This window comes from Scylla paramamosain, chromosome 1 (genome assembly GCF_035594125.1).
Source record: "Scylla paramamosain isolate STU-SP2022 chromosome 1, ASM3559412v1, whole genome shotgun sequence".
In the NCBI taxonomy this organism is placed as follows: Eukaryota; Metazoa; Arthropoda; class Malacostraca; order Decapoda; family Portunidae; genus Scylla; species Scylla paramamosain.
The window spans coordinates 4,452,501-4,473,868 of NC_087151.1; the positions used below are offsets into that span (position 1 = coordinate 4,452,501).

At 43.4% G+C, this 21,368-nt stretch overlaps 2 protein-coding genes across 14 annotated transcripts in view; one reads left to right on the plus strand and one right to left on the minus strand.

The window, feature by feature from the left end:
- LOC135091489 (serine/threonine-protein kinase Genghis Khan-like) overlaps window positions 1-9,031 on the minus strand; it is a 126,565-nt gene extending 117,534 nt beyond the window's left edge. For 12 of the 13 annotated variants that reach the window (XR_010262714.1, XM_063990075.1, XM_063989579.1 and 9 more), the window contains exons 1-2: window positions 8,889-9,031; window positions 99-1,274 (exon numbers count right to left, since the gene is read on the minus strand). Coding sequence is in view for 12 of the 13 variants with exons in the window: in XM_063990075.1 (XP_063846145.1) it covers window positions 99-486 (388 nt within the window). In the remaining variant the exon portion in view is untranslated. The remainder of the gene's footprint in view (window positions 1-98; window positions 1,275-8,888) is intronic. The other variant, XM_063989281.1, reaches the window with a different exon arrangement.
- Window positions 9,032-10,246: 1,215 nt separating this feature from the next.
- On the plus strand, window positions 10,247-18,509 carry LOC135092025 (histone acetyltransferase KAT8-like). Its single transcript, XM_063990192.1, has 9 exons — window positions 10,247-10,480; window positions 11,597-11,708; window positions 12,015-12,144; window positions 13,651-13,869; window positions 14,313-14,543; window positions 14,697-14,791; window positions 16,402-16,551; window positions 17,290-17,463; window positions 18,331-18,509. The coding sequence occupies exons 1-9, from the start codon at window positions 10,279-10,281 to the stop codon at window positions 18,371-18,373; spliced, it is 1,356 nt and encodes a 451-aa protein (XP_063846262.1). The 5' UTR covers window positions 10,247-10,278; the 3' UTR covers window positions 18,374-18,509.
- Window positions 18,510-21,368: the final 2,859 nt, after the last annotated feature.

Below are 21,368 nucleotides of genomic sequence, written 5' to 3' on the forward strand. Positions count from 1 at the left end.
CGTCCCCTTCCCCTCCCGCGACACACACACCCTTCCCAACGAAGCAACAAACACACCACCCACAGAGCAGCACAGACAAGGCAGTGTCGGGTACTCACCGAATTCGATGAAGTCCGAGACGGTCTTCTCTCGGCGGAGGGAGGAGTTGGTGCACTCGTCGAAGAGCACGAGCAGCACGTCGAGCAGCGTCTCCACAGAGAAGGACTGGCCGGCCGCCTCGCCAGGGCCGGCCAGGAACAGCCGCTCCAACTCCTGCAGGCGGTGCTCCGCGGCGCTGCCTCCGCCGATGCTGCTGGTGCTCGGCGCGGCTGAGGTGGTGGGCACGAGGTCCACTGTTCCCTTTTCTTCACCACCACTACCACTTCCTCCTCCACCACCTCCTCCTCCTCCTCCTCCTCCTCCTCCTCCTCCTCCTCCTCCGCTACTAGTTTCTCCTCCCCCTCCTCCTCCTCCTCCCCCCGCATCCTCCTGCCCGTCACCCATCATCGGGAGGGAGTGGTGTCCTTAGCTAATACTGTCAACACACTCACGCACGCATGCACGGAAGAACCGGTTTCACTTAAGGCGCCATGTGAGGCCGGGGTGGGTGGGCGGGCGGCGGGCAGGGCGGTGGGCGGCTCGGGCGGAAGGGCGCGTCACCTGCCGGGCATCTCCCAGGACCAGCCGATCCGTAGCAGCCACGTGACGCAGCGCCGCCACGATCACCGATCACAGCACCACACTACCACACCAACCAACCCGCGGCGCAACACCCGTAGACTGATCACCGCCTCCACCACACCAACCAGCTAACTGACGGACAGACAAACGGTAAGCAACGACTGCTGACTGACTGGCAGACTGACTGGCAGACCGACTCGCACGGAAACTGATGATGAAACTCTCTTTTTCACAATCAAGATCAGGAAGAGGAAGAAACAAACACACTGCTATTGATTCAGCGTCGCGCGGGACTGGTGGTGATAACTGTGACGGCGGCGGCGGCGGCGGCGGTGGTGGTGACGGTGGAGGTGGTGGTGACGGATGGTGAGCAAAGCGTCGGGCGTGGATGAAGGCACATGAGGAGTAGTAACAGTGGTGGTGGTGGTGGTGGTGATGGCGGGGATTGATAACACACACTGGGGCGCCCCCCTCGTCACAAGTCCCCCGCAGCTAGGGCACTGAGGCTACTAGCGGCGGTGGTGGCGGTGGTGGTGGTGGTGGTGGTGGTGGTGGTACGCAGGGTATCTGTTGCTCCTCCCTGGGTGGCACCGGGTTGTGCTGTACCACCTCTGCTGCAGCCGCGGTGGTGGTGGTGGTGGTGGTGGCGGTGGTGGTGGTGGTGGTGGGGAGAAAGAAAAGGATCAGTTAGAATGAGTGATAGACCTGTACGGGCACTCCTCTCCTCTCCTCTCCTCTCCCTTCCCTTCCCTTCACCATAAACCCACACCTAATATTTGTGGACCCTGCGATGGTCTCTCTCTCTCTCTCTCTCTCTCTCTCTCTCTCTCTCTCTCTCTCTCTCTCTCTCTCTCTCTCTCTCTAACCTGTCTCCAGAAAAGTATGAACATCATTTAAGTAAAAATTCGAAACTGATAATAACAACAATAATAACAATAATAGTAATAATAACAATAAAATAATAATAATAATAATAATAATAATAATAATAATAATAATAATAATAATAATAATAATAATAATAATAACAACAACAACAACAACAACAACAACAACAACAGCTACACCAGAAAAGAGCCAGTATCACTCCCAGAACAACAACAACAACAACAACAACAACAACAACAACAACGATAAGCAACCATTCAGTCACCTTCACAGTGAATGGCGTGAGAGAGAGAGAGAGAGAGAGAGAGAGAGAGAGAGAGAGAGAGAGAGAGAGAGAGAGAGAGAGAGAGAGAGAGTGCCAAGCAGAGGCCAGTGACCCAAGGATAGATACCAAAACCGGAAGGCGCCACACACACACACACACACACACACACACACACACACACACACACACACACACACACACACACACACACATCACGCTGTCAAACAGGTGTCCAGCCTCACCTCGCACCTGCCCCCCTCCCCCTTTTCTCTCTCCCTCCCTCATACCCAACACCTTTGCATTCCATCAACCAACCCTTCATGTACCATACCCCAACTCTCTCTCTCTCTCTCTCTCTCTCTCTCTCTCTCTCTCTCTCTCTCTCTCTCTCTCTCTCTCTCTCTCTCTCTCTCTCTCTCTCAGGGTGCCTGCATCCTTTCCTGCTTCAATGCACTTTTTTTTTCGAGTGTCAAGGAGAAAGGTCAAGGGAAAAGAAAATAAAGAAGGAAGAGGAAAAAAAGAGGGGAAAATCTAGTTAATTTGCCACTTCCAAAAAAAGTAATGATGGGAGCAAGAAAATAAATAAATAAATAAATAAATAAAATGGTTGGCCAGTTTAATTCCAAATATCTTGATTCTCCTTTCTCGAAAATAATAATAAAATAAATAAATAAAAAAAAACAGGAGAAAATAAAAAGAGGTAGACAGTTCCTAAGTTTATCAAATCATCAGTATCTTTCTCCTATAAATACGTAGCATACCACACTGATAACACACTGATAACACACACACACACACACACACACACACACACACACACACACACACACACAGACAGACAGACAGATGGATGACACTAATAAACAAAATAAACAAATAAATATTACTGTACTTAGTATTTCTTCCAGTCTTACAAGATTTGGGTGTACATGTTACTTGTTTCGAAATTAACCTAACCTAACGTAACCTAACCTAACCTAACCTAACCCAACCTAACCTAACCTAACTCAACCTAACCTAACCTAACTTAACCCTAACCTAACCTAACCTAACCTAACCCAACCTAACCTAACCTAACCCAACCAAACCCAACCTAACCCAACCTAACCTAACCCAACCTGACCTAACCCAACCTAACCTAACCTAACCTAACCCAACCTAACCCAACCTAACCAAACCTAACTTAACCCTAACCTAACCTAACCTAACCAAACCCAACCTAACCCAACCTAACTAACCTAACCTAACCTAACCCTAACCTAACCTAACCTAACCTAACCTAACTAACCTAACCTAACCCAACCCAGCATATTATTACAACCAACTAAAGACAGTAAAGTTAATGGATATTGTTCTTTAATTTCACTGTACTTGGAGTTGTAATTGATGTGTAGCCAGCAAACTACGAGTATATACCTATCAACTTATCTATCTGTTTGTCTGTTTGTCTGTTTGTCTTTCCATCTATCCATCTGTGTGTGTGTGTGTGTGTGTGTGTGTGTGTGTGTGTGTGTGTGTGTGTGTGTGTGTGTGTGTGTGTGTGTGTGTGTGTGTGTATGCCCACCCTCCCTAAAGCAACACCACCAAACGAGGGACGCAACACCCACACACCACAACACCCCGCCACACCACACCACACCACACCGCTGTTTTCACACGTCAATCATTCAGCCACGCACCGCAAACACACGCCCGCCGCCACGCCCACGCCCATGCAAGCAATCACGCCTTCCACTCACCCACCCGCACCATCCACCTCTCCCCTCCCCCCGCCATGCCATCCGTCACAATGATCACCCCTTCGTCACCATCACGACCAAGAACACACAGGTGACGGCGGCATGAAAAGTGACAGTATAATACCTTTCACCATCACCATCACCATCACCATCACCATCACCATCATTGCAAAGGGTCATGGTGTGGTGAGGGTGGTGAGGGAGGGGAGGGGGAGGAGGGGTGGGGGTGAGGGAGGGGAGAATGTCGTGTGCCGTAACTTCCACTTCCTCTCTCTCTCTCTCTCTCTCTCTCTCTCTCTCTCTCTCTCTCTCTCTCTCTCTCTCTCTCTCTCTCTATCCATGCCTGCCGCCTCCTGCACCCACGTCACTCTTCATCATGCTCTCCACCTGTGCCCTGCCGCCCCTGCCCCTGCCGCCGCCACCACCACCACCACCACCACCACTGCTACCTCTGCCACACACACACACACACACACACACACACACACACACACACACACACACACACACACACACACACACACACACACACACTGTCACTCCACTCGCCACCACCTCCGGAACTGAGAGAGAGAGAGAGAGAGAGAGAGAGAGAGAGAGAGAGAGAGAGAGAGAGAGAGAGAGAGAGAGAGAGAGAGAGAGAGAGAGAGAGAGAGAGAGAGAGAGAGAGCATGATGTCAGATCCCCAATGCTCTCTCTGGGAACACAAGGAGTCAGCTGATGCCTGCTCACCACCACCACCACCACCACCACCACTCCCATCCTTCTCACCACCACCATCACCACCACCACCACCACCACCAGCCAGCCTCCCTCCGCACCCCTTCATCACCTCGTCAGGCTGGAGGCGGATTCACCATCACCATCAGCACCACCACTCTATGGGCAACACCACTCAGCTGGCGGCTCAAGATTGTTAACCCTCTCTCTCTCTCTCTCTCTCTCTCTCTCTCTCTCTCTCTCTCTCTCTCTCTCTCTCTCTCTCTCTCCACATACACAACGTACCTGTTTAGCCTCCTTCACAAGAGAGAGAGAGAGAGAGAGAGAGAGAGAGAGAGAGAGAGAGAGAGAGAGAGAGAGAGAGAGAGAGAGAGAGAGAGAGAGAGAGAGAGAGAGACCATAGTACACACCTACACACTACACCTCCCAGGGGCGCAAGAAATACCAGGTGTTGCCACAGGTAATGCATACACCTGAGAGGGGAACACCTGCTGCCCCTCCTGTACACAATCCTACTGGTGAAAGTCGATGGGGGAAGAAAACACAAGGGAACACCAAGGAAGAACAAACAACAGGATGCTTTCTACTCCTTACCTGGGCTAGTGATGGGGAGTTAATTGAATGTGCAGTGAGAGGAATGGGTTAGTATACAGATGAAGGCCTGAGGGGGGAAAGGAGGAGGGGAGGGGAGGGGAAAAGGAAAAGGGGGAAATATTATAGTGAATGGAAGGGATGGGGAAAAGAAATGGGGAGAAATAGGAAGGATAGATAAGGGAAGGGAGGGATGGAGAAGAAGGGGAATGGAATAAAAAGATAGGAAGAGAGAAGTAAAAAAAAAAGGGAAGAATAGAAAGAAAGAGAGAGAAAGGGAAGAAAGGAGAAAAAAATAATGGCACTACAATAAAAAAAAGAATAATGAAAACAAAAAGAAAGAAAATTATGAAACAAAATAAAGAAAAGTTACAGAAGGAAAAACACAACCTAGGAGAGGAAGAGAGAGAAAAAAGAGAAGGAAAGAAGGAAAACGATGAAAACCAAAGAGGAACAGAAAACAAAGGAAAGAAATTAATAAAAGGGAAACAAAAATCAAGGAAAAAAAAAACAGGGCAACTAAATTAGTTACCATACACTCCCCCTCCTCCACTACACTGGGGGGGGGGGTGGATGGGGGAGTATTATCCACCCACCCCACCTCACCTATCCACCCCCTGCCAAGCCTCTCTTTCATTTCAGTGGTGTTTGGGGGGTGGGGGAAAGGTTATTGAGGGGGGTGGAAGGGGTGGAGGGGAAGGGAGTGTGTTGAGGCTTAGTCTCTCTCTCTCTCTCTCTCTCTCTCTCTCTCTCTCTCTCTCTCTCTCTCTCTCTCTCTCTCTCTCTCTCTCTCTTGCAGAAAATTTTTATTTCCTTTTCCTTCAATGGAAGTTTTTTTTTCCTCCACCTCCCTCAGTAAGACAATTTTCCCTCCATCTCCCTCATTGCAGGACAATTTTTTCCTCCACCTCCCTCACTGCACCACAATTTTCCCTCCACCTCCCTCAATGCACCACAATTTTTCCTCCACCTCCCTCACCGCACCACAATTTATTTTCCTCCACTTCCCTTCACCATCCACCACAATGTAGTCCACTCCTTCTCTCCACCACACCACCAAAGTAGTAGTGGTAGTAGTGGTGGTGGTGGTGGTGGTAGCAGTGGTGGTGGTGGTAAAGGTAGGTATAAATATTTCTATTAATAAACCAGTAACACCTCTTATGCAACATCAGCCTAGTCACTCTTGCTGCTCCTAGTCACTACGTACACACACGTCATGCAAGATCACCACCACCACCACCACCACTACTAATACTTTACAATCCAACACATGAACAAAAAAAAAAAAAAAAAAAAAAAAAAATCAATCAAACCGGGGAAAGAGAAGTTATGGAGAAAATGTGAAGGAAGGGAAAAACAAGGGAAAACAGAGAGAGAGGAGGGAAAGAGTGAGTAGGAGAGAGAGAAAGAGGGAAGGGGAAAACTTTGCGAGCTGACACCGGCAATTTCCACAGGTGTTGGGAAGTTGTGAGAGAGAGAGAGAGAGAGAGAGAGAGAGAGAGAGAGAGAGAGAGAGAGAGAGAGAGAGAGAGAGAGAGAGAGAGAGAGAGAGAGAGAGAGAGAGGAGAGAGAGGAAGGTAGGTGTTGGGCAAAGGCTGTTTAAGGGACGTGACCATAACCAACCTTATCTGACTCAATCTATCTGCTCCTCCCCTCCCCTTACACACACACACACACACACACACACACACACACACACACACACACACACACACACACATACACACACACATACTTATCTATCCTTTTCCTTCCTCTCTCTCTCTCTCTCTCTCTCTCTCTCTCTCTCTCTCTCTCTCTCTCTCTCTCTCACTTCTATTTCATACCATTTATAAGTAGGTATTTATAGTTTTAATTTCATAATTATTCTAAACATATTTCATTTTAATGTTCCAATTTTAAAACAGAATTTTTTTATCATTACCAGAGAGAGAGAGAGAGAGAGAGGAGAGAGAGAGAGAGAGAGAGAGAGAGAGAGAGAATAGAGACAGACAGGCAGGCAGGCAGACAGTCAGACAGTGGCAAAAAACATTAACATTTCTGGACAAAATTATGATAAAAACGATCTTAAATGACCTTGATAATGTATCTGCCTGGCCTTGTTCTCCCACTGACTCTCACTCACTCACACACACACACACACACACACACACACACACACACACACACACACACACACACACACACACAGAAAAATCACAGGTGTTTACTTACATCCACACACAGAAAAAAATAAAAATAAAAAAAACATTAATAATCACAACACAATATGAACATAGCTACCAAAAGACACAACACAACACAACACAACACAAGTAACTGAACCCAATCTTGTCCAAACACAAACACTGATAACACAAACAACACCACCACCACCAGCTTCTGAAGTCACTGTAACTAAATGATAAGTAAACCCCATTGAAATATGAAGCTACACCAACACACACACACACACACACACACACACACACCCAGTCTGATCCACACATAAACAACCTAATAATCATTCCAGGGAGATGAAAGGCAATGCAGGAACCAATATTCAGGTGTCCAGTATTTCAGCAAGACACTCGGCGAGGCGGGAAATGTCGAGAGAATAATAATCACGGTGACTAAATGCGCATTGGAGGGTGATTACCAAGAGAGAGAGAGAGAGAGAGAGAGAGAGAGAGAGAGAGAGAGAGAGAGAGAGAGAGAGAGAGATCGTTTTTCTTTTTATTAAACAATTATTGACTAAACTTGCTACACGTTACCTAATTAAATCACTGCTACACCCCCCCTCCCTCCCTCCCCCCGCATACTACAAACAGCAACAGGAAAACAGCTTGTATACTGTTTAATATGCACCCCCAGCTAAGGGCCGGCGAGTAGCAGCAGCAGCAGCAGCAGCAGCAGCAGAGGCAGCAGCAGCAGTAGTAGTAGTGGCAACGCACCTTTATCCTACTGCTATGGACGGCCCGTGTGTGGTCTGCTAATCTTAATCGGCTACCACGCACACACACACGCACACACACACACACACGCACAAACACACACATTCGTCACTGATTTGTTAGGTTTAGAATAATAGATTTTTAGTTTATATATCTATTTTTTTTTAGTGTGTGTGTGTGTGTGTGTGTGTGTGTGTGTGTGTGTGTGTGTGTGTGTGTGTGTGTGTGTGTGTGTGTGTGTGTGTGTGTGTCCTAAGATGAACATATCCCTATACACACACACACACACACCATCTACACACCACCACCAGAAGGAAGACAACACACACACACACACACACACACATAGACAAACAGACAGAGAGAGGCCGACAAACTGACTGAGTGACGGCTACACAATGATTTACTTGTGTCCTGACAGCTGAGTGGACTTCAAAATGTGTAGTAAGACTGTGTGGCATGCGAGAGGGCCGGCCACACACACACACACACACACACACACACACACACACACACACAGGGGGGTAAATAAGGATTAAACATAGATTCCACAATACTGGGTGATCAAAATATGACTAACCCACACTGTATAATAATGTTCACACACACACACACACACACACACACACAGAGAGAGAGAGAGGAGGATTAGAAGGAAGACTATAGAAAGAACGGACTTGTCTGGGCCCATGGCGAGGAGAGAAGAGAAGAGGAGGACGAGGAGGAGGAGTAGGAGGAGGAGGAGGACGGGGGAAGGAGAGGAGGAGTAGGAGGAGGAGGAAGTCTCTCTCTTCCTCCTCGGCTCCTACCTTCTTCATCACCCTGCGCCTCCTCCTGCTTCACCCACACTCTCCCCCTTCAGGCAGCGTCCCCCCCGGCAGCACCAGGCCCTACAGTGACCACGGGATGGGCAAAACAAGGCTAAAAACGCCATAAATACGAGGAGAGCAGACGAGGGCCCACAACTCCCTGGTACAGCTGGGTTGGTTACCTTCCCAATCGATATTTCTGGGTCAAAATCCCTCTTTCCCTCCCCCCCACGTATCCAGGGCACGCGGCTCGGCTAGCTAAGGTTCCGCACAGTGCACTCACCCCATTGCCCTCGGAGTAACGCGCAGTTCTTCAGGTATATTCAATAGTTCGGAGCGGAGACACAGAAACACCGTACACTGACCCCGCCGGCCAACCCTGTACTGGCTGGCGGCACCCCGAACTCCAGCTATAGATGGCGCAGCTCTCCGCCGCCACTCTCCCCATATAACAAAAGAGCATCGCTGTGTACCAAAAACCCGATAAAATTATGCTATCCAAGCCTATGTCACTATAAGGTTAGTGAAATATAGCTCTTCTGATCATATATAAGATAGAGGTTGCGGTGTTTTTATGGCCAGGCAGATCTTTGGGGAATCTGAAGCGTCAGTTGCTAGTGGAGGATTTTATTTCATAGGATTTTATATAGCATTGCCTCCTCTATACATCATGGTGTTATGATAAGGGGGTGTTCAGGTTAAGAAGGTTTTGTTGGTGCTGTGAGGTGTTGGTTAATTGCAATATACGTCCTTGGAAAGTAAAATGATAAGGGGCATGTGGGATTTTAATATAGATTGTTACTGTTACCTGTTATACCTGTTACATGTTGCTAGCTATATTATTTGTTATTTTTTGTTATATATTTTTTTTTCATCTGATATTAAATTTTATTTGTTTATTGTTTCTTGCAATATTTGTTACCTGTTACGTGTAATATGTTACCTGTTATTTTCTTCCTATTACCTGTTAGCTGTTGTTTGTTACTTGTCACCTGTTTATGTCTCGAAAAAAATGATATTATTGATGAATTTCGACAGCCTACGTGATCAACGGAGAGCCTTGATCACTGTTGACCTTGAAAACTGTGGAGTGACATTAGTTTATTATAGGCGTACTGCATACATGCATACATACATACATACATACTACTACTACTACTACTACTACTACTACTACTACTACTACTACTACTACTACTACTGTTACTACTGCTGCTGCTGCTGCTGTTGTTGTTGCTGGTGCTACTCTTTCTTCTTTTTCCCCCTCCTCCTCCTTCTCCTCCTCCTCCCATTACTACTATTACTACTACTGTTACTACTACTACTCACTACTACCACACACACACACACACACACACACACCATCAAGGGGGCCCTATCGTTAGATATGTAATTTACAGATGTGACATTTGTTTTTAATTGACAAGCCGCTACCTTACAATTGTGATACATTCAATAACAATGAACTAAAATATTGATGATGTAAGCCTACAGGTGTTCATGGTTAAAATTGTTGGTAGTAAAAAGAAAACGTTGTTGATAAAAGTTATTCATAATTTTTTTATAATTAATTTATTATGGGGATTTTTAAATGTATGCAAAAAAAAAGAAGAAGAAATAAATTAAAAATTCTTTGTGGGCTCGTAGTCCTCAGTTTTGTATAAACAACAACAATGGCGGACGGGGACGCTAAGCTCCCAGAGATCTCAAGAAACGATACAGACTGTGCGTATGCAGACAAGGAAAATGAACCTGTACTGCCCTCAGACGGCGAGAAGAAGAGGGAGGAGAGAGATGAGAGTAAGGGTGACGGGGACTACATCAAACTGAGCATCGGGGACCAGTACATGGTGCGGCGCTCTGAGGACACCTGGCGTAAGTACATCACCCATTCCCCGGCCCTCCCATCACTCATGCTCCTCCTGCCGTGTGTTCACATTTCTCGTACTGACCTACCAGTATCACTCAGGAGGCTACGCGAGGAGCTAGGCGACAGGAAGCTGAATTAGAGCCTTCTTCTTGAGGTGCATGTTGGTTAGTGGGTGTTGCCCTTATTGTTATGTAGGGATCAAATTGTCATCAAGATCACCTGAAAGTATACAATTTTTTGACTGTCATTAATGTTTAACAAAAAAATAAAATCAATTTCAAGATGACTACTTTTCTTTATTTAGATTATGCCAAGTTTTTAATGGTATTATTTTATGAGAGGATTGTAATGCTCTACACATTAAGGAGTATTATTTTTGGTTACTCCTATGGATACCAAGACATGTGCTCTATTGAAGTTTTGTCGCAAATTAGTAGTTTCCGTGATATAGGACATTTTTGGTAGGTGATGCGTGTCTGCTGTCTTTACAAATGCACCCATATTGGCACCTTCTTCTTCTTCTTCTCGTGTAATTGTGGCCGCTATAGTGGTCTACTCAGGTCTAATGTAAGTATTGATATTTTTTATGTGAAATATATGTAGCTTGTTAGGTTAGATAAGATTAGGTTAGGCTGGGTTAGGTTAGGTTAGATCAGGTTAGGTTAGGGCTGTGTTCCCTGCCCATAAACCCTGCTTCCTGATGATTCCCCAAGATTGTAGGGAGATAAGAGAAGAGGCCAAATTAAGCATTTCCAACATGTTTTATAGTCAAAATCGTCTATAACAAAAAAACAATAACTAGTGTCATAGTTTTGTAGTTAAAATGCAGTTTAAATCATTATAACCACTTCTCTGCAAAATGAGTGTTGAGATCAATAATTTTCCTTGCTAGATAATCAAAGTGACAGTGGTATTCTTCATCTTGCCAGGTACAGTTGTCTTGCTGCTGCCTTGTCATTGGCCCATTTACTGATCAAAGTACTCACAATTATGACCTACACAATGAAACATGCTAGTGATCAGCACTTGGAGTACATGAATGATTGTATAATTAATTTAAAAGCATCATGTGGTGTCTGGTGGCTGTGGCTTTTATAAGAATATCTTTTTCCCTCCCACAGAGGCGGCCGAGATTATCCAGACGCGCTACAATGACATTGACATGCAGGATGAGTACTATGTGCACTATGATGGCCTCAACCGCCGCCTGGATGAGTGGGTCACCAAGGAAAGGTGCGGCAGTGCTGTCTTTACTCTGGCTGGGACACACTAAGGGTTGATTGTGGTTTACAGCTGTCTAATTTTTTTATTTTTAAGTCCAAATGTTATGATTTTCTCCTCTTCCTGACTCGGTGTTGGAACTTGAACCAGGAACTTCCCTTATTGTTGTCTCATACTTTTCATCCTGTGTTGCAGTACTTCTCATTATGAAAATTAGTGCAGCATATATTTTTTAACAAATATACATGTATTTTCTTGTGGTATTCATGTATCTATATTGTCCTTACCAGCTGAAAACTTACATAAACTCCCTTTCAGGATTGATTTGTCAGAATTGTACCAGCGCGGAGACAAGACAGGCCACGACCTCCTCAGTGACCAGACAGCCGGGCGGAAGATCACAAGAAATCAGAAGAGAAAGCATGACGAAATCAACCACGTACAGAAGGTACATTAAAGTGAGCGGTGTGATCTTGGCACTCTGAGGCAGCAGGTTAATGGGCTTGAAAATAGGGGTGACATATTCAGTGGGCTTTTTTCTTACGTCAAAGTTAAATTGCCTTCATTGTTTACACAGAACCCTTTAAGGCATGATTTTTCAGGTATCAATAATCTTCCTTCATTAATTAAACTCTTGTATACTCTCATACATACACACTTTTGATCTAGAATTAGGTGAATACAAGCAGTAAGTATATTAACACCGTCCATGGGTCTTAAAGATGCGTACAAGTAAAGAAAATAGAAAGGCTTGTGGTATTAGCAGAAATTATAGGAAGCACTGATGTGTATGTGAATTTTTACTTTTGAATGGTGATGGCTATGAAACAGAGAGCTTCAAATAAGGTGCTAGAAGTAAGGTGGGATAAAATAATAGATATATTTGGAAGAAGCTTGTGAATATGAGTGCATGATAATTATTCAAGCATTTTTGTTTATTTATTACATGTATTATGTAAAGAAGGTTGGTCGATAAAAATTGCTACTCCTGAGGAAAATTGGTAGGAAAGGATTTGGGTCTGGTTAGCCTGTTAACCCTCTGAATCTGGTGGCCGTATTATACTCTTATTTAGGCAAAGAATTCATGATGTTACAAAGTTTCATGGGTCTATTGTCTTAAAATCAGTGAGCTGTGTGTTCTGTCTAGTAAAATTCTCAGCTTAAAAGTAAATAGTTTCATATGATTTCGAGTTGAAGTAGACTAATTTACTGTGTTCCAAGAAGACATCCAGATTTCATGATGTTACAAAGTTCCATGGGTCTACTGTCTTTAAATCAGTGAGCTGCGTGTTGAGTCTAGTAAAATTATCGGCCTAAAAGTAAATAGTTTTGTATGATTTTGAGTTGGAGTGGACTAATTTACTGTGTTTCAAGAAGATGTCCAAATTTTAAGGGTTAATATTCCTGTCCTGAAGTGGAGCCTACATCCCTGAAAGTTTGTAAAGGGATGAGGCATTAACCCTTTCAATACCATTGCATCAGTATAATTTAATTATGAGTACAATTAAGGGATTTTATGTTTGGAATTATATTTTTTTCACTCGAGAGGTTATAGATAATCTTTTAAACGCTCATTCACTATAATTCTGCATTTATTCAGTTTTGATTTTTACAGTGTTTGGAAATGGTCTTCAGGGAGAGTCATGGTACATGATACCAGTATTATAAATAGTCTTTTGTCACTCATTCAACATAATTGCTTCTGCATCTACTCCTTTCTTATTATGATGCTTAGAAATGGTCTTCAGAGAGAGTCGACACATTACACCAGCATGTCTTGTAGCACTGCCCTTGCTTTAACCTCTGTTTTCGTCACAAGCTGTTCTTTTGAGTGACATGCTGTGCCGTCTTGTATCCTAATCCCTCGGCAAAGAGAGAGAGAGAGAGAGAGAGAGAGATCTGAGCAAGTGTCCCGAGCAGGCGAGTAACACTACATCTGGCTATAACCCTCTAGACATACGCCGACATGGACCCCACCACGGCAGCGCTTGAGAAGGAGCACGAGGCCATTACCAAAGTGAAGTACATCGACAGGATACAGATTGGCAAGTTTGAAATAGACACGTGGTACTTCAGCCCCTACCCAGAGGAGTATGGCAAGGTGCCCAAGCTGTACATCTGTCAGTACTGCCTCAAGTACATGAGACTCGAGAAGACTTACAGATATCACCTGGTAAGTGTTTCCTGTTGTTGGCGAGTGAGGAAGGTTAGGTTATCTTGTTCGTTATTGTTGAGTCAGTTTGCTGTGTTATTCTGTTACTCTGAAAAGTTAACTGATTACTAATGTATGTAGTTTTTTTTATTTGTTTCATTTATTTGTTATTATTTATTTACTTGTTTAGTTTTTGGTGTGTATAGATGCATATAGACTTATAACTGTTCTTTGTCATCCAGTCTTATGTTATTGTATTACTTCCCACTAAACTATGACAGTGATCTTTCAAAACCAGGTCATTCATGCAGTTTTACTTTTCCACATCACTTGAGATACACAAGTCCTTATAACATCACCTCCCTGTATGGTAGGAATGTCCTCCAGGGTGCGTTTATTGCCTGCTGGGGAGGTAAGTGTCCCTTGCTGTGCTGGGATGAGTCAGGTCTTCTTTACCCCACCAGAGTGAGTGCACCTGGAGACAACCACCTGGCCGTGACATCTACCGCAAGGGAACCCTCAGCATCTATGAGGTGGATGGGGCAGACCACAAGATCTACTGCCAAAATTTGTGTCTTCTGGCCAAGCTGTTCCTGGACCACAAAACGCTATACTTTGATGTGGAGCCATTCCTGTTCTACATCCTGTGTGAGGTGGACAAGCAGGGAGCTCACCTGGTGGGCTGCTTCTCCAAGGTGGGTGCTGCCTGCTGAGGGTTGGGAAGATCACCAACAGATGTATTTAAACATATTATGAGGAATTCCCCCCATAATATCTAGTGAAACAGGATTCTGATGTATTGTAGCAAGTAAAACACACATAGATAGTACAAAGCCTTACATTTGCAGGAGAAGGAGTCTCCTGATGGTAACAATGTGGCGTGTATCATGACTCTACCGCCATTCCAAAGAAAAGGTTACGGGAAGCTACTCATTGCTTTCAGGTGAGTGAACCCCCCATCCAGGTGCTGCCAACTCTCAGAAATACACAAGGGAAGAGAAAAAATCACATAGGGAAGATGATTAACTAAAGTAAGGTGTTGGCTGCAGAAAATTACTGTGTGTTCTATAATCATGCTAAACACTGTATCACATCATAAAGCAGTATTAGGGAAAATAAGATGTACAGTTGCCTGAAGAATTAATGTCATACTGGACAAAATGTTTCAAGCAAAAAAAATCTGCCTCAGAAATCTTCCTCCACCTCCCACTTCCCCAGTTCTTCTAGGTCAGGCTTTTGCCATAAAGGACCTCATTAATCTTTACATAGATTCCTATTAAATTTATGGACATGAAATTCACTGGACTCTGCAACATCACTAATTTGGACAGTTGCACTTGCATTTATTCATTTACCAAGCTCAGGCTGGCATGGCCTTGGACAACTGCCTTTCTTGTTATTTCTTTTCACAATCCACATTAGTCTATGAGGCACATCCACACCTGCAAACCACGACAGCAGCCACTGTGTGTGTCTGGCTCAAGACACATCCATGTATCTCAGTCTACTTAGTAACTGGGAAATCTCAAGCTTCCAGGCAGCAGGAAAACATGCAGTAGTGTGACATTAATATTACTGATGCTTTGTGTGTACAGGGCCTTAGCCTCCCACACTGCCACTTGGATCATGTTCAACCTATTCATATTTTTTGTTTACTTATGATCAGAGTCACTTGATTCTCTTAAATGTGCAGAAATTGCAGAAAATTTGTTTGTCTTTTTTTAGCAGTTTGTCTACATTGATTTAAAGTACAGATAGAATCAAGATTTAAATAACCTGATACATTTCCATTGGGTTTTTTGTTTTCTTCAATCTTAAGTCCTCAGATCTGCCAACAGTCCCCTTCTAAGACCTGGCTGTTGGATCCTAAGCATATCAGGAATTTAATGTTAAGGAAAACAAAATACAGTGGAAATGAGAACTGAAGGTCACTTAACTTTTGACTACAGCTGTACTTCTTAATTTGATATCATATTACAGAGATTAAGTACAGTAAGCCTTTGATATAACAAACTGTTCTAGTGGAAGACCAGTGTTCATATCTTAAAATGTTCTTTATTTGACAGTTATTGTTGTAAGGTCTGTTAGCTAAGTCAGGTCATTACACAAAGGAAGTTGTTTGGTTTATATTTAAGAAGTTGATATGGCAATTTTCCATCACATTTAGCAAAAACTACTTTATCATGCAGTATAGATAGGAGGGTCAAGGTCAGTGGTTCTCAAATTTCTGGCTGCAATCGTGACCTTGTGACCCTAAACGTGTACATTTAGTGTTAATTACCAGTCACTTTGGTATGTTACACCTGTTTATCATTTATTTATAATTTCTTAGATTGTCCAGGAAAACACACAGGAACACACTTGTTTGCATCACCAGCATGGGTCTGGGAATTACTGCTCTAAGAGTTCATTATCTTCACCCACTAAAATTATCAAAAGTTCATGAAATGCAAGGCTTGTTCAATAATTTGTAGTGTTTATTTTATCTGAAATCTGTTATATCACATCCCTGTATTGAGGATTCACTGTTATTATTCTCAATGTTCTCTGCAGCTATGAGTTGAGCAAGCTGGAGGGTGTGGTAGGCAGCCCTGAGAAGCCATTGTCGGACTTGGGGAAGCTCTCTTACCGCTCCTATTGGACGTGGGTGCTGCTGGAGATTCTGAGGGACTTCAAGGGCACACTCTCCATCAAGGACCTCAGGTAGCTCTAAGTGCCCTCCTGTTTCATTGGAGGGACGTGTACTTTGACTGCATCACCTCCTTAGTGTTTGTTAAATGTTGTGCAAGTTTAGAGTGGAATTTCAGATGACACCAGATGGCAGAATGTGGTATGGAGCTGTTCAAACATCTAGTGCCTGTGATTCAGTGGCAGAGACCTCTCTTATCTGTAAGGAAAAGCATTAATGAACTCATCCAGGACTGCCCAAATGATTCCAGAACTACTTGTATATTGCCATTAACAAAGGATTAATGGCTGACTGGCTCCCTTTGGCTGATGAACAGACTTTACTATTTCTATTGCTTTTTCTCACTCGCCATGTTTAGTAACGTCCCCGTGCATAGTGTGGGAAGTGAGACTGTGATGATGATACATGTCTAAGATTCTTCATTATTTTCAGTAGTAACAGCAACTGGAGCATCATATCATCATTGTCATGGTAGTCATGATATTAACTCTCATTTGCTTCATTTAGTAAAGTGATGGAATCAAACTTGAGAGAGAGAGAGAGAGAGAGAGAGAGAGAGAGAGAGAGAGAGAGAGTAAGTAAATTTTCGTTTTATTTATGTAGTATCTCATCTCTCATGTTTTGGTTAGGTTCAGTTAGGTCACACTAGAGCAACAAGTCTGAATGAACTTCCATGAGTGACTGAAGATGAATATCTGTTGACTCATAAAGATAAAGTAGTACAATTGTCTGATTCCATGTATTCTTTTCAGCCAAATGACAAGCATCACCCAGCAGGACATCATCTCCACACTACAGAACATTAATTTGGTCAAATACTGGAAGGGACAGCATGTGATCTGTGTCACACCAAAGCTAGTGGAGGAATATATCAACTCAGCCCAGTTCAAGCGACCAAGACTAACCGTTGACACATCACTGCTAAGGTAATTTTTTGCCTGCTGAGGTCATAGTGTTGTTTTGTCTGGAGAGGTTTATGGGGTCTTGAATAACTGGTCAAGGTAGGGATGGGCAAGACATGACTTGCCCTTATTTACTTGAAGTACTGTACATTTTTGTGCACTAAATTAAATGTGTGTCCCTCAGCTGTCCCACCATCTAGGCAGTGGCCTGTCCCATTCATGGGTTAGTTGAACTTTTAACTGTTTTGTTCTGACATTGTAAGTAGTGTTGCATTCAAGGAATTTTTGTGAGAAAACATAAATTTTTGGGAAACTTTAGAGTTAGGTATTTTTTACATGTCAGTATTCAATGGGCCTTGCTGGGAATAGATAGTATAAAAGTGCAAGATATGAGAAATTATTGGGAGTAAAACTTGTAAGCTTACTGTACTGACTGGAGGTATAAATCTCAAACTTTATCTTCACCTGACCGTCATTTTGGCCTTGACATGTAAGGCACTTAACTTTGTGTGATGCTGCAAAGGAAACATGACACTACCATTCAAAAATGTTCACCATTTGGTTTGGTGTCTTATTTCAGTACAGTAACGGAGCAAGAGACCAAATTATGCCTTAAGTTATTTATTTAGTTAAAGACATGAATGTTTAGATAAGGAGAGAAGAAGGGATGCATCCAGAGGGAGTTGGGTATTAGAGAAACAGAGAGGGATGGAGTGACAGGAGCAGGAACAGGTTTTAGGTTGGAATTCTTGTCTGCACAACATGAAGTATAACAATGTGGTAAGTTTGGTATTTTCTCCATTTATTACCTTGCATCTAATTTTCATAGTAACCCTTCACTCAGGACTCATGTCACCAGTGAAGCTCATGAAGTGTTCCTTGTCCTTTCAGGTGGTCGCCCCCCAAAAGACAGCACGCTCAGAAGAGAAAATGAAGCACTTAATATATCCAGTACAAATGTTCTAAGAGATTTAAAGCTGACAGGAAACCACATTGGCTTTACATCCTTTAGATTCGTTTCCATATTTGTGAAACCTGTGTAATTTGTAGAAATAAATTTATTTGATCCACAGTGAAGTTTTATACCATCTAGCACTATTTGCCTTGTCATATAGAGATGTATGTAATTACCTTCACTGCAGTTATAACCATTATTTTGTCCACTAGCTTAATTTGCTCATTTATCAGTCAGTTTTTCTATTCATCTTCCCACACCTGTTCCTTAAATATTCTGACAACTGGTCATCATTGCTTGCCTTCATAGATGCTCCCTATTCTCTATCCTTCCCTAGAAGTACAACACTGACCTCACACTTCACAGGTTCCCTCCGCCTCCTCATATCCACAGCATCTGCCATACTTATATACATCTCCATTGACGTCTTACCTTTTAGCATTCTTGACTAATGTTACTGTGTGTGTGTGTGTGTGTGTGTGTGTGTGTATGTGTGTGTGTGTGTGTTCTTTATTAACTTATTGCTTGCCTTTGTCTTACATGATCCTCCTGTACACATGCACACAGTTGCTTTAATAGTGCAGTCATCCAGTTGGTTTGTAAAGTTATTGATAGAGAGCAGTGTTAGAAGTTGTAAAAATACTAACCCATAGGAAACACCCGTATGATGTTTAGCTGTTATGAAGCGAGTGACGTTCACACTCACACCAGTCTCCCAGCCCCTTGGCCATGGATGGAGAAGAGAGAGTACTCCTGCTGTCACTTTACGGGGATCAGCCATACAGCTTGGACAGTTATAAGTTATTCTGCCATGGAAACTCGTGAGGAGTGATGTTTAGAGGTGGTGGCATGTGATTGGACAGAAACTCTATAGACACAGTAAAAACCCTGTTACCCACAAATTCCAGTTATAAACAATTGAAAGACAGTGTATTATTTACTTATGAGTATGATGGAGCTCACTGGAGTTAGAAAAAAGTTGAGAGATGCAGCACATTCCTCTACACCATGGCCTTAGTTTCACCTGCATGTTCATTTAAGTTTCATTGTTCTAAGTGACATGGACACGTTATAAAGATTTTTCCTTATTTCATATTCTGTCCATCCCTGTTACTCCACTCATCTTTGGTAAACTCTGGAACTCCCAGCCTGCTTCTGTATTTCCACCTTCCTATGACTCGAACTTCTTCAAGAGGGAGGTTTCAAGACATTTATCCGTCAATTTTTGACTACCGCTTCGGACTACTCGCGTACCGGCATTTCAGTGGGCTTTTTTTTTTTTTAATTAGATTTTTGTTGCCCTTGGCCTTAGACAGCTCATCTCCCTTACATTAAATCTCTTCTTATCTAGTATTGCCATACCCCAAATCTCAGCACCGTACTCTCCCTTCAGCACCACTACTCTCCCTTCATATGAAATTCTCTTTCTATTCATCCCAAGTGCTCTACTCTCAAACTGTCTATTCATACCTTCTCCATCCACTGCTACTGAAGATCCAAGATATTTGAGAAAGTTTATCTGGTCCAGCTCCTCACCATTCATCCATACATCATACCTACCGTGCACCTGCCTCCCTGGCGCACTTAACTAATTAACATGACACAAAAAACGATAAAAGAAAACTGGAAGTGTTTGAAAAGCTTGACCATAATGTTTTGTTCGTCATCTGTGTGAAGCTTGTAGCACCAGATCAGCTATGCATGATGTAAAGAAGCAGCAGAAAATGTTGAAACAGTTCTTTGTTGACTGTGAATCCAAGAAATACACGAAACAACGAAAGACAAAGAGTACAAATTATGATCGAGTAATGATGCCAAGTCAAGGTATCATGTCTAGTAATCTTCGTACCTCGGCCCGCATTCTGAAACACTCTGCTCTCTCATCACGACTACTTTCAAAAGCCACAGTGGTAATTACCCGGATTCTCAAGAGTATTTCTATTATTTATTATAAAGAAATCTTGTTAATCTTTTACTAGAACCGTAAAAACATCCTTAAAAACCCATGTGTGCTTCTACTAGAGCCTTTTGAAAGTAGTCGGAATTGTGGCGGAGAAGCGTATCAGAATATGTTCTTTCCTCCTGAACGATGCACAGCACACCAAAATAATAACAAAGACAAATATAGCACGTGTAAATAAACTATACTAACGTAGGTATTGTAAAAAAAAAAAAAAAAAGATGAAAACAACACCAAAATAACTTTCCCTTGATATCGTCTTACCAAAGATCGAACGAAGCGTTACTCCATAGCTTCGGTTCAGTTTCACAAACAAAGCAGAGCAGCAAACCAGCCAGTTGTCGTTCTGCCTCGTGGTGGTGGGGGTTGTGGTGATCGTCTGGTGTGTCGTATCACGTTTAGAAGGAACAATCCAGCTATTGGTCGTGTTTCCAAAGCCTACTTTGTTGTGGAAAAGTGAATAAACATGTGGAGAGGATGTGCAGTGTGTGGAGACGGCCAGGGAGGTGGAGGCGTGGTGGTACTGGGAAGAGTGCTGCATATTGCTTCGGCATCTTATCTCTACAAGTTGTTACAGACGCTACTGGAGGTTATAGGGTGTTGCAAGGGCCTTTTCATAGTTATTGTTGTAGTTTAACAAGAATTATGCATCAGTGGGAAAAGTGCCCCATGTGAATCCGACTACTCATCCCTGTGGCATTTGAAGATGGAAGTCACGAGATGTTCCCCTGGTGAGTGTGGAATGTATTACGTTTTCTGTTGCTTCAGTTTCCAGGGGTTACTTTGTCTGACTGTTCTCTGCGGGGGAGTCACCGGGGTGCTTGAGGGGGTGGAGCGCTCCTGGGGTGGGGGTGATTATTGGTGTGTTGGTGGGGATTTGAGTAGTAGATTTTTGGTATTTTATAAAATTCGAGATTGGATATTCTCTCTCTCTCTCTCTCTCTCTCTCTCTCTCTCTCTCTCTCTCTCTCTCTCTCTCTCTCTCTCTCTCTCTCTCTTTCTGTGCGTGTGTGT

Bases quoted from the DNA above. Each gene is read 5' to 3' on its own strand.
- LOC135092025 (XM_063990192.1), top strand. From the start codon at position 10,279: ATGGCGGACGGGGACGCTAAGCTCCCAGAGATCTCAAGAAACGATACA. The intron at 12,145-13,650 runs GTACATTAAAGT...ATAACCCTCTAG, and splicing joins AAATCAACCACGTACAGAAG to ACATACGCCGACATGGACCC. The intron at 16,552-17,289 runs GTAGCTCTAAGT...TATTCTTTTCAG, and splicing joins CTCTCCATCAAGGACCTCAG to CCAAATGACAAGCATCACCC.